This window comes from Schistocerca cancellata, chromosome 1, assembly GCF_023864275.1.
Source record: "Schistocerca cancellata isolate TAMUIC-IGC-003103 chromosome 1, iqSchCanc2.1, whole genome shotgun sequence".
Classification (NCBI taxonomy): domain Eukaryota; kingdom Metazoa; phylum Arthropoda; class Insecta; order Orthoptera; family Acrididae; genus Schistocerca; species Schistocerca cancellata.
This window is the reverse complement of record NC_064626.1, coordinates 900,631,926-900,646,002: the sequence shown is the minus strand read 5'-3', so window position 1 is coordinate 900,646,002 and position 14,077 is coordinate 900,631,926. Positions and strand designations below refer to the sequence as shown.

Here is a 14,077-nt window from a genome sequence, read left to right as displayed (position 1 = left end):
TTTCATCACCAGTTAAAACCTTTTTGAGCAAATCAGGATCATCACTGACGTCACTCAAGAGCTCCTGAGCAATGCTCATGTGACAGTTCTTATGATCAAAATTGAGAAGTTTTGGAACAAACTTCGCTGACACACATCTCATACCCAAAAAAACCAAAAAAATTGCATAATACGAGTCATGGCATCTTCTCGGACATTTTGGAAGAGCTTGTACCACTTGTAAACATTTTTTTTTACTTAGAGCAGACTCATCGTATGGCACTGTCAACATTTCAAGTGTTTTACAGTGCTTGATTCTATTTTTCACACAAAATTTGATTCAAGCTCTTTACTCGATTTTTTATAATAATTAAAAATCGCTGAGCACACTATAACACTTTTAACCTTTCTGTCTGTCAAAAACAAATGAAGTATGCTGTACACTTGAAACTGTAAAATACGTTCGAGACATGTCTACCAACACAACAAAAAAAAACCATAATCGAATTACATTGCTGCCCAATTTGAAGAGTCACCTTACTTTTTTGAACAGCCCTTATATATTGTATTTGTGTGACCAATTCTTGAGCACTGCTCACGTTTTCAGTCCCTGTCAGGCCACATTAAGGGGAGACATCAAAGCACTTCAAAAGGTGTTATGCTGGATTTGTTAGTGGTAGGTTTGATCAACATGTATTATATAGATGGTCCACCAACTAAAATGGGAATTTCTGAAGGCAAGATGATGCTGTTTTCCCAAAAGATGACACTGTATTTGCAAAACACTTCTGAGAAAGTTTAGAGAGTCAATATCTGAGACTGACTGCAGAAGAACTCTACTGTCACCAATGTACATCTTACATACGTACCGTAAAGACAAGATAAGAGAAATTTAAGTTTTTACAGTGCCATGTAAACAGTTGTTTTTCTCTCACTGCACATGTGAAAAGAACAGCAAAGGAAATGACTAGCAGGGGTACAAGGTACCTCCTCCCCACAATGAACTATATAATAGCTTAACATCTATGAATGTAGATGTACATGGGGGTTGATTGCCTGCACATCAGTTGTCAGTTGTCAGCGAACACCTGTCCTCTGCTGTTCATGGGCAGGCACTTTAGCTGGAACAGCCTGATTTAGATGAATATTCTTGTGGATCTGTATTATCTATCGAAAACAATCACCAACGAAATACAATTTTTTGACTGTGGTCACATACAAAATAAAACTTAAGTGACATCAATAAATTCTGCAAGGGGCATATCAGCATAGGGTACTCTACAAAACAAAATCTAGTTACTCCACAAAGGTGGGAGATATGGCTTTCATTGCAGCTTTTAAAACTAATTTTGTTATGTCAGCTGGACCCTGAATGCAGCAAAGTAAACTTTAGCAGCTCCAAACATGAATTACCAAGAGAGCACCTTATTCACGGCAAACTGTTCAAATTAAACATGGAAGTTTTAATATCAAAACATTATAACACCTATGATCAGTAACACAACCATAACTCTCTCTGGAGCTTCAACTACTTATCAGGCCCAGAATTGAGGAAAATTCTAACCACCATCCTTCCTATACTTGACTTGCCAAAGTGGTACTCCATCATCCACACAATCCTTGCAATATCCTAGTTCGCCTTAATGCCACAGGCCCTCCCAACCCCTTGCCACGTAGTTCACACACAGCCATGTGGAAGATCCCAATGTAAGACCTGTCTGATACACCCACATGCTACTCCAATCCTGCCACAGGCTTGTACTATCCTATCAGAGCCACGGCCACATGTGAAAGCATTCATGTTATATGCCAGGTTTGAATTACCACCAACCAGCTGTCCATCCAAATGAATGGCCACCACCAAATTGAACCACCAGCAGAGTTGATCAGTCAGTGGCAAAACACACTGCTGAATAGAACATGCTCAATTCCATTGGCTGCCTCACAACAACAAGGAGATATCCTTGCACCACATTGTTCAATTCCATAATACTCCTGTCCACATTCCCCATTACCCCCTGCTCCCACACACCTCCACAGCAACCCCATGACCCTAACTTCATTCATCCTGCACCTACACCTCCTTCTCTAGTCCACTACTCCACGTCATTGTGTGCTACCGGAATAAGCTCACCAGTGCCACATTCCTAGCATATGTGTGTCAGCTGCCTCTCCCCCCCAGCCATCATTCACCCTACCCCAACTCTCCTTCTCACTCCCTGCCTTCTTTCTCCCCTTGGGTCACTCCCCAAACATGCCATCTCACACCTGTTGAGCCGCAATGCTGCCACAATCAGGGCAATTTGGTCCTCCAAGAGTGTGTCCATGACCGCATCTGCGTCCATGTCAGTGTGTGTGTGTGTGTGTGTGTGTGTGTGTGTGTGTGTGTGTGTGTGTGTGTGTGTGTGTGTGTGTGTCCAGAACCATGCAAAATTCTCAGTGTTGTTTATGTGGCTATCAATAACTCAGTGCCTCCATTACCTGTTAACTGTTTCACCTATTTGTATTTCACCATGACTTTTCTTCATCACCGCAAATTAAAACCTTAAAGATAGAAGAGAGAATTAAAAAAAAAATTACTCACTGTCCTCAAATGTCTGCACACGGACAGGAGGAATACTTAAAGCTCCATCACCTAGTCTTGTGTAAGCCAAGACCTGAATGTGATACTGAACAAATTTCTTAAGTTCCGTGAGTGTAGTAGTAAATGTTGCATTATTTGGAATATCTTTGAACTGAAAATAAAGGAAACAGTATGTCAGAGCAGCGAGTCTCATAAGTATACATTGTGTAATCTGAGATGACACATGGGATAGGTAGATAGATGTACTCACATGAAATGGAAGTCGCGGGTTGGTACCATAGTATACCTTGAATCCTTCAATAAGGCCATTTTGATGTTCTTTTGGAACATTTCCCCACTTTACAACAATTGTGGTTGAAGATGTAGCATTTGCTTCTACATTTTCTGGTCCAAACGATGGAACTACAAAAAATATTCTGTATTATTTTGAGTAAAGTGCTTAACACAAAAACTGTGTAATGCAGTTGTGTTTCTTGATCACTTTTAATATTAGAGTTAACTATACTAAGAAGTATGTATGAAGAAAACCTCCAGGTATCATACATTATAAGTAGTACCTGATTCTCTTGTCCATTCCACAGCAACAGGACTCATATCAGAGCTACCAACATCATTGTATGCTTGTGTCATTATTTCATACTGTGTAAATTCCTCAAGTTTATCTAGAATATGGGAATTTGCTGTGTGGTCTTCGATTTTGACGCTATATACTTCATTTGTTCCCACCTGCCTATATGTAATATTGTAGCCTCTAGGATTTCCAAACCACTCAGTTTGTTGAAGAGGCTGCAAAATATTAAAAGTTTTATTTAGATGAAAATTCTCAATTTGTTTTCTACAGAAATCGGTTAAAATCAGAAAAAAGATGTGAAAAAGGTGGTAATATGTCATCACGTGATAATTCTGATGTCACTTCACTGAGGATATAAAGGTAATATTAGTTGGGTACACCAAACAATCAAATAAAAATTAAAAAATGTCAACCGATATGTCAGATAATGACAATAAGATCTACAACGCAATACCAAATGCTATTAAGAATTCAACCTCTTAATCATTCAAAACAATAAGTTCTATTTTACAGACAATTGAATAATATTTTCCAATAATATACAGAATTATATTGAATCTGTCTTCAGTACAGTACTTACTATCCAACGAACTCTCAGTTCAGTAGCGCTCATTGCACGAACTGTAACATTCTGTGGTGGATGAGCTGGTGGTGCTTGAATTGTCTGGAATTCTTTTGTTGGCTCTGATGGTTCAGATGCTCCAACAACATTGTTAGCAATTATCCGCAACTTGTACAATGTGAATGGGACTAAATTACCAACTGTAATTGTTGATGCATCTGGATCAGAAATTTCGTATACTATGAACCAGGTGACATTGCGAGCTGTCTGAGCCTGGTAAAGAAGGAAAACATATATGTTAAGGAAGTAGCTACATGAATATAACTGATGAAATGTAAAGTGAAATAACAAAAAAACCAGTATTCAGGGAAACTGTTAATTTAAAATTGTACCTCCACTGTCCATTTAGCTATTGAAGAATTGCCATCAAATCCAGGAGTAAACTGCAGCACCACAGAAAATGGTTCAATGTTTGAGACAGCTAACTTTGTAGGTGGATGAGGTAACACTGGTTCTATACCAGACTGAATGGTTGCCACTTTCACAGGACCAAAACCCACAGAAGTCCATGCAGAAACTTCAAAGCGATAATGGGTCATTGCCTGAAATGTAAAGACTGAGATGAAAATATACTCAAAACCTCCTTTTTAATAATATGTCACTAATCCTCCTTTCTAATAATATATCAGTATTAAATGTTAACTGTTATGCCAACACTGTACACACTGTTCTACAAAGACTTCCTTAAATAAAACCATCACTATATGTAAGAAAGCACAAGGTGTCCACAATTAATGTTCCAGTTTCAAAATGCTGTAGAAAGAGAACCACTGCTCAGAATGAAGTCAGATTTAAGTAGCATGTTATTGACACAGGGGGACTATCATTCATCTTCATGAAGGATAGCGTGCTGCTGGTAACGCTCTTTTACAAGAATAGTGACTGCACCAGTAACCCTACAGAAATTCCAGACACTTACGGGTATGAAAAAAGGCACTGGTATGATGACTGCTAAGGGTCTGGGGAAAACAATTACAAAATTTGAAAAGACATGTTCTCTTTAAGTGCAGTGTGACAGAGGGCTGAAAGCAGTTGATCCAACATCTGTTGAACATTTGGCCACAGTATTGCAGGAGGTGTCAAGTGGTGTTGTGCAACCATACTGTGTGTGGGGAATTGCCTTCGGAGCACAGTGCTTAAAGTCCTGCAAAACATCCTACATTGCTACCCATACAAAATCACCCACTTTCACAAGTTGCTTCCTTCTGACCTGCCAGCAAGACAAACATTCACTTTGGAATTTCTGGCTCGTGTACAAGTGGACAATGAATGGCCATGAAACATTCTGTGGACAAACAAAGCCCGTTTCCATCTCCAAGGACATGTCAACATACAGAATTCCAGAATATGAGCAACGGAAAATCTGCACATACATCAATCGGTACCACTTCAGTCTGCAAAGGTGACTGCATCATTTATCATGGAGCTATATTTTTTCGTTGAAGCTCCTGATGCCTATACCATCACTGTTAAAGCAAAAGTCTTTTGCGCACCAGTATCACTTCAACCCTTCAACAGCTTGGATGTGTGAGTAGCATCATTTTTATGCAAGATGCTGCTCCTCTGCACATTGCACAGCCGGTCAAGTGGCTGCTGTGGAGGCATTTTGGAAATGTTACAACTATTAGCTGACATTTCCCTACAGCCTGGATGTCCAGATCACCCAATCTGGCTGTGGGGTTATCTGAAAGATGTTGTGTTCAGTGATCCAAGTCCCAATGTAGCTGAGTTGAAAATACACGTAGTGCAACACATTCTGAAAGTGACCCCTGAAATGTGCCAATCTGCTATTGAACTTGCAATTTCTCGATTTCAACTTGTGGCAAAAAACAGTGGGCAGCATACTGAACATGTCATGCAACAGTGTCATGACAACTGAAAACTGATGTAATTTTGCTTTTTATGCAGTTTTTGGCATCAAGACAACTAAAAATTGATTTTTCCCATCCACTGTGGTACAACCTTGCCATGGCGGATGTGCTTACCTCTCTAGCAGTGCCACAACTGTTGACTGCCAAACTTGAGCAGTCATGCGCATTGAGCAGTACTGATGGTGTTATGTGCAACTCACTCAAACCATAGCCGTGTATTGTGATTCATTTTGTCATTCATAGCTGAGCACATTTATGTTAAGATGCTTACAGTCCCATCCATTTTTGTGTAAACCCCCTCCCCAATGATGTTTTCCCCTGGGTCAAATTTGACATGATTCTTAGCAGCAGTACTCTTTCTACAGTGTTTTTAAACTCAAACTTTAATTATGGACACCCTGTAGATCAGGCCAATAACAATTCCAAAAAAAAAACAATAATATGTTTTTGATCCATGCATACAATTCAATGATGTAAGTGTTACATGTTTAGTTTTGCAATGAAAACCAAGAGCTATGATAACACAAGAAACAAATATACAAATTCTATCTGAGACACCAAAGAAGTGTCTGTCTACCAACTGCAGGGACAAGAACTACTAAAGCATGGCTAACAAACAAAAATAATTAAAAAGAAAACAATCCAACAATTAATAATCACACACACTTTATATTCCTTCACCATTTTGAATTTATAAATAAAGTGTCTTCTTGCATTGAAAACATACTACGCTTTCATGGTGTTTGTGGTTACCTTCATCTGGTAGTCATAATTAGTGTATAGAGCATGTATAGGGCCTACACATCTTTTCAGTACTCAGCAAAATTATATTATTCGATAACTACAGCAGAAGTTCAGTACTCAAAAGGATAATAACAAAATTAAGAGTCACATTGATATTGATGATTTTTTTAAAGGTTGGTACTTCATGTGCAATACTGTAAGTAAAGAGTAAATTGAACAAGCAGTAAAGGAAACAAAAGAAAGATTCGGAGTAGGTATTAAGGTCCATGGAGAAGAAATAAAAACTTTGAGGTTCGCCGATGACATTGTAATTCTGTCAGAGACAGCAAAGGACTTGCAAGAGCAGTTGAATGGAATGGATGGTGTCTTGAAGGGAGGATATAAGATGAACATCAACAAAAGCAAAACGAGGATAATGGCATGTAGTCGAATTAAGTCGGGTGATGTTGAGGGTATCAGATTAGTAAAGGAGTTTTGCTATTTGGGGAGCAAAATAACTGATGATGGTCGAAGTAGAGAGGATATAAAATGTAGACTGGCAATGGCAAGGAAAGCGTTTCTGAAGAAGAGAAATTTGTTAACATCGAGTATAGCAGCGTCAGGAAGTCATTTCTGAAAGTATTTGTATGGAGTGTAGCCATGTATGGAAGTGAAACATGGACGATAAATAGTTCGGACAAGAAGAGAATAGAAGCTTTCGAAATGTGGTGCTACAGAAGAATGCTGAAGATTAGACGGGTAGATCACATAACTAATGAGGAAGTATTGAATAGGATTGGGGAGAAGAGAAGTTTGTGGCACAACTTGACCAGAAGAAGGGATCGGTTGGTAGGACATGTTCTGAGGCATCAAGGGATCACCAATTTAGTATTGGAGGGCAGCGTGGAGGGTAAAAATCGTAGGGGGAGACCAAGAGATGAATACACTAAGCAGATTCAGAAGGATGTAGGTTGCAGTAGGTACTGGGAGATGAAGAAGCTTGCACAGGATAGAGTAGCATGGAGAGCTGCATCAAACCAGTCTCAGGACTGAAGACCACAACAACACAACGTATATTTGATAATTTAATCAAACAGATCAACTGAAGTAAAATGCCACCAGAAGCATTTACTGGGTTGTATGATTTATCATCAATAGGAAATTCATCCAAAGTTTGTGAAGGTTTACAAAGAGTCTGCTACTTCATTTCAAACAGTCAAGAAATAAGTACCTTAGATTTTCTCTTAGTGATTATTCACACAATCAAAAGCTGCAACCACAGATGAAAACACTGAGAAACTGCACAATACGATAGTGTATGATCAGCATTATAAAACAGCTGTTGCCACAGACACATCAGAAGAAAAGATAAAGTGCATTTCAAATCAGGAATGAACTATGAAAAATTTTGAGTGAGGTAGGTACAGTATGTACTGAATATTGACTAAAATTAAATAAATCAATTTCAGGACTGTTTAAAAAGAACCCGACTGATTTTGTGCACCAGTCTGTTATTGTGGATGAAATATGGGTCCACCACTTCACCCCAGAAGGAAAACATAAACCACAGACTGATGGCAGTGGCCTTGTACCAAAACAGGCAAAATTTGTTTCATCTACAGATAAGCTTATGAACACTGCTTTCTTAGATGAAAAAGGAATTACTGATTACTTTACATAGACTAAAACAATAGCTATCAAATATTAAACAAGTCTTCTGGACCAACTAGAAAAAATAAAATACAAAAGAGGCCTGAGTTACAACAAAAAGAAAGCCCTCTTTTGCTTTGTGAACGCATTTCACCACAAAGGAACTGTTAGAAGTCCCCTTCTATACACTGCATATGGCACCCTTTGACTGTCCCTACACTGAAATAAATTTATGCCTGGAATACACTGCCAGTAAAAAGGGTGCAACATTCTCGAGGACTGTGTTCACTGGCACCAGGGTATAATATATGCACACTGCATAGTTTATTGTGTTATCGATTCATTTGCCACAGACATTGGCAATCAGACGGCATTCCAGAGCCCTGCCTGTGCACCCTCTGTTTTGATTCTGCACGTAGTAACTGTGCGGAGTTTAGAAGTGAACGGTGTTTATAACATTCATTCTAGGGTACAATAATGCCCTGTCAACAAGTAAATAGCCCTGTTAAACAGTTTCTGCTATTTGGACGGGGTTGCGGGCAGCCGAGTGCACATATTGATGAGTTGCTGCATGTATAGGGTACAATGTATCAGTAGTGTTTAGTTGCTTTCAACAATGGTCAATGAAACATTCCCGTACCGGCAAATCAGGTTCTATATTTCCACACAGTACAGACTCAAATTCAGACCTGCGCATTGTGCGAGCAGTGGTGGCCAACCAAACATCGTCCAGGGATGAAATCTGGGCATATCCTCATCTGGTCTATTTTCGGGGACCATTGGGAACTGTCTGTTTGCAGCTGGATTAAGACTGTGTGTGCCTCTGGCCAGGCTCCTAGAGACACCAGACACAGCCATGTATAGTTCCTCTCGTATCATGAAACAGTAGACTGGAGCATCGAGTGGTGCTCTGTTGTCTCAGTCAGGTGAGCAGGATCTTTCTGTGGGTGAATGATGTATGTAAGAGTGTAGGGCATACACCTGGTGAGCTGCCTAATCCAAAGTGCATTCGCCCATGGGACACAGGTCCTTTCCAAGGCTTCAAGGTAAGGGGGGCCATCAGTTACAACTCGTGGTCACATTTCGTGTTTCTGCAGGGTGAAGTAATCAGTCCAACTACATTGCACAGGCATTGACATGCTACTGTCATTTCTTCAACAGGATGGTGCCTGAATGTGTTATTATATACTTCTACAATGTTGAGTTACCTGTCACCTCAGTCTTTAAAAAAATTACCTTGTCCTACAACACTTATGGCACATTCCTTACATGTTGTTGTTGTTGTAGTCTTCAGTCCGGAGACTGGTTTGATGCAGCTCTCCATGCTACCCAGTCCTGTACAAGCTTCTTCATCTCCCTGTACTTACTGCAACCTACAGCCTTCTGAATCTGCTTAGTCTAAAATCTTAGGTGCTATATTTCTTATAGAAAAAGGCCTACTAACTAGTTGCTTGACTAAATGTTAAGTAGAAACTGATACATGTGACATTTAGCAAAGTGTGTAACTTTTAATCTCCAGAAAAGGAATCTCACCAATGAAGTAATTTTGTATGTTCAAAAGTAGGCTTAATGCTCGTTATTGGCATTCCCACTGGGCAACTAATTTCACATCGAGATATTTATCTAAGGTTTTTTTTTTTCATTTTATCAAAAATTATGTTGTACACAATTTTTCTGGAAGGAAAAGCTATTGCACTGGTTGTACAGGAACATTTCATAGCATTCAAATCAATATAGTGTCTCAGTTTGCACATTAATTAAATCTTACAAGATTCACAATAAAGGAGCTCAAATTTTAACTCAAAACTCTATGTTCCTTCTTACCCTCTAAACTGTTGTGGTCTTCAGTCCAAAGATTGGTTTGATGCAGGTCTCCACATTACTCTGTCATGTGTAAGCCTCTCTGTATTCGAATAACTACTGCCCCCAACATCTATCTGAACCCGCTTGCTGTATTCATCTCCTGGTATGCCCTACAATTTTTACCCCTTACACGTCCCTCAAATTCTAAACTGATGATCCCTTTATGTCGTTGATGACATCCTATCAACTGATCCCTTCTTTCAGACAAGCTGTGCCACAATTTCTTTTCTCCCCAATTCTATTCAGTACCGCCTTATCTAACTTTCACCATCGTTAATACATTTAAATTCAATAAGAATTGTATCCAATCACTGAGTTGTATACTAAATCTCTCTGTGGTACTTTATGGTACTTTGATGGCAAAACAGCAGCTGGGCGGGGGTGCATGACATTTTGATGCCAAAACAGCAGCTGATTGGGGATGTTAGGAAAGGTCAGTTTTGTACCATTCTTGGAAAAAGAAAGATACGATTTAAAGTTCCACTGAAGATAGGAAATAAAGTTCCATTGATGATAAGGTCTGCAGAGACACAATTGATAGGCTAAGTAAAATATAAGTATAATCTTCAAAATCAAACAATGGAAACTCCACCATGAAATAACAATATGGAAAGGATAGAGTGCTACTCAACACATAGAGAAGGGCTTTATGTCGCAGACAGGCACAATGTAAAGAATACTAGAAATATTTAAGCTCTCAGACATTTATACTGTTATATCCTAGCCAGTAATGCCAACCGAGCCCGCTGCCAAAAGGTTGGCAGCATCAAAGTCCGGACGCCGTCCGCATAAGCAGCGCCAGCGATACAGGAAATCGCCGCAAGTCTGCGCGCGCCACCGCTGGCTTCTGGCTTCTTAAGGGCTGGAGTCGCGAGCGCTAGGACAGTTCTGTATTCGCCGCTCAGTTGTATACTCGCCACCGATTTGTGTACTTGCTAGTCAGTTGTGTGTTCATCGCAGCAGAGTTGTTTGTCGTCAGCCGACGCTGACCCAGCCACTCCGACTCGAACTAGACAGATTTCTGTAGACACGGAGTTCACTACTGTGTTTCTGTATCTTCGTTAATAAAGATAAGTACCGACTTTTATTTCATCAGAGTGTTTGGGGTTTCATCTTTCTGTTCACTGTTCCAGCGGACCGGTCGGCCCGCTATTAAAAGTGTGGCGGTGACTTCGTAAGCCGTTTCTACAGCGAAGTGTTTGTCGCTACGAACGCAGCCACAAAACTGGCAACGAGGACTTCCGAACTCGTGTGCAGGGCTGGTTCAACTTGTTTCTTGTTATACTAATTATAGCGATAAAATTTTGGGGGCTGGTTTAGTTTGTGTTCCCTATGTCTGCCGAATTACAACAGTTGATCTTGTTACAGAGTCAGCAAATACAAAGTCTGGTGGAAGCAATCGCCCAACAGGCGGCTAATCCACCAACACAAAAGGAACAAGCACAGGCAGCACCACCTTTCCGTGCTTTTGATGCATCAAGAGAAGAATGGCGAGAATATTTCACGCAGTTGCAGGCGCACATGACAGTCTACAAAATCACAGGTAATGAGCGGCAGCTTTATTTAATTTCCACTACAGGCGTGGAAGTCTATAGACTACTTTGTAAGTTGTTCCCGGAATCCAAGCCAGAAGCTTTAGACTATGACGTTGTTGTTAACAAGCTTGCTGAGTATTTCAAGTCGCGAGTTCATGTGGCAGCAGCCAGATTCAAGTTCTTCAGATTAAAGAAACTGCCACATCAATCTAATAAACAGTGGTTAACTGATTTACGGGGCCTCAACCCGTCAGTGCCGATTTAATTGTGTGTGGAGCTTCCTACAGTGATGTCATGTTACGAGACGCTATTACTCAAAACATTGCAGATTCTCGTATTCGTGCTGCTATCTTAAAGTTGCCTGACCCGTCAATAGAGACTGTGATGAACATCATTGAAGCCCAAGATACTTTTGACTATGCTGAGTGTGAGTTAGATCAGCCATGTATTTCTCAAATTGCCTGTGCTAAGCAAGTTATGTCACGCCCGCGGCCCCACCAGCAGAGTCAGACTGTAAACACTAGCCGGCCGCGTCATGTTAAAAACATTCGTCAGCCGCGTGTGCAAAATGATAGAGTTAAGTCTTGCCCTAAGTGTGTTCTTGCTCATCCTCGTGAACGTTGCCCGTTAAGAACCGCGGTTTGTCACTTTTGTCAAAGGACAGGACACATCCAGACTGTTTGTTTGCGTAAACGCAAGAACAATTCTAGTGCTGCCCAGCCCATGGATATTCATGTTATTCAAAGCCAGCCCGCCCAGAAGGTCGCGTTTAAAGACTCTTCCACGGTTCGTGTGGGTAATAAACTTGTTCGCAATAAGCCGCCCACCCAGCCCTCTGCTATGCGACCCAAGCGTAATTCAAACGCTGTAAAAAGTAATGTACAGATTGCAAGTGAAGCGGGAGTTGTTGTTCCACCCGCCCAACCCACGAGTTGTCGTAAGCAGCGAACGCGCGCTAACCGCGCTGATTTTGTGTCTTCCGACTCCACTGCACCGATCCAGAGACAGTGTAATAAACTTTTTGTGAAGCTACGCCTCCAGGGTAAGACCTTCAATTTTCAATTAGACACTGGTGCGTCTGTGACTCTAATAAATAGTGCTACGTATACGGCTATCGGCCGCCCTAAACTTTCAGCGGCAAAACATTCTTTGGCTACTTATAGTGGAGAACAAATTCCTGTGTTAGGTGTATGTAGCGTGCCAGCCACATTCCGTGGCAATACAAAAACAGTTTCATTCACAGTGCTCCGCGCTACAGACAGTGTAAACATTTTCGGATTAGACTGTTTTGACTTGTTTGGCCTGTCTATCCAAGACAATGTGTTGCAAATTAATTCTGTTGTTGTTCCTCAAGACAGCATAACCGATTTGTGTAAACAATACAGTGACATATTTAAAGACGCACTAGGTTGTGCTGCGAACTTTGCCGCTCATATTACGTTAAAAGATAATGCTCAGCCTCGATTTTTTCGTGCTCGTCCAGTGCCTCACGCCCTCCGGGCACCTGTAGAAGATGAACTTCGTCGTTGGCAAAACAACGGTGTTATTCAACCCGTTTCAGCGAGCCAGTAGGCTTCTCCCTTAGTTATTATAAAGAAACCGTCTGGCAAGTTACGTTTGTGTGCTGATTTTAAGTCGACAGTTAATCCTCAGACTGTCATTGATTCTTTTCCTTTGCCTAGACCGGACGAGCTGATGGATAAGTTAGGGGAAGCTCGTTTCTTTTCCAAAATTGATCTCCGTGAAGCATATTTGCAATTGCCCCTCGACGAGCAATCACAACAGTATTTTGTCATAAACACGTCGTTGGGGTTGTTCCGTTTTCTGCGTTTGCCTTTTGGTTGTGCGTCAGCTCCAGCTATTTTTCAGCGTTTTTTGTCACAACTTCTGGCTAATGTGCCATCGTGTTGCAACTATTTAGACGATATTGTTGTGTCCGGTCGGACGCCTGCTGAACATTTCCGTAATTTGGAGTGTTTGTTTACAGTGTTGTCTCAGGCAGGCCTACGTTGCAACATCGATAAATGTTCATTTTTCCTTACGGAGATGGAGTATCTGGGACATGTTATTAATGCTCAAGGCATTCATCCCTCCCAGTCACATTTAGCAGCTATTCGTGATTTGCCCGCCCCTCGCAATCTGCATGAATTGCAAGCAGTTCTTGGCAAATTGACATATTATATTAGGTTTATACCTAATGCATCACAGATTGCTGCACCGTTGCATCATCTCCGCCGTAAGAATGTTCCGTTTGTGTGGTCAGCTGATTGCCAATCAGCCTTTCAGCAGCTTAAAGAGGCTTTATTGAATGATCGTTGTCTGGTCCATTATGACCCAAACAAGCCTCTAGTGTTAGCTTGTGATGCCTCTTCTTTCGGCCTCGGTGCTGTGTTGTCTCACCGAGTCGGTAACACTGAACGTCCTATTGCGTTCGCATCTAAATTGCTCAACAAAGCTCAGTGTAATTATAGCCAATTGGACAAGGAAGCGTTGGCTATTGTGTTCGGTGTCACAAAATTCCATCACTACCTCTACGGTAGACCATTCTATTTAGTAACAGATCACAAGCCTCTGACGTCACTGTTTCATCCGTCTAAACCAGTTCCTCAGCGGACAGCTCAGAGACTACAACGTTGGGCTCTTTTGTTATCACAATACCAGTATGAGATACTGTATCGC

General features: G+C 40.9%; 1 protein-coding gene across 1 annotated transcript in view; it reads right to left on the bottom strand.

The window, feature by feature from the left end:
• Positions 1 to 14,077, bottom strand: part of LOC126112881 (protein sidekick) — a 161,733-nt gene that overhangs the window by 63,662 nt on the left and 83,994 nt on the right. Inside the window, exons 19-23 of the mRNA XM_049915014.1 lie at positions 4,089 to 4,298; positions 3,715 to 3,969; positions 3,121 to 3,349; positions 2,814 to 2,965; positions 2,564 to 2,714 (exon numbers count right to left, since the gene is read on the bottom strand). Coding sequence (XP_049770971.1) covers positions 2,564 to 2,714; positions 2,814 to 2,965; positions 3,121 to 3,349; positions 3,715 to 3,969; positions 4,089 to 4,298 — 997 coding nt within the window. The remainder of the gene's footprint in view (positions 1 to 2,563; positions 2,715 to 2,813; positions 2,966 to 3,120; positions 3,350 to 3,714; positions 3,970 to 4,088; positions 4,299 to 14,077) is intronic.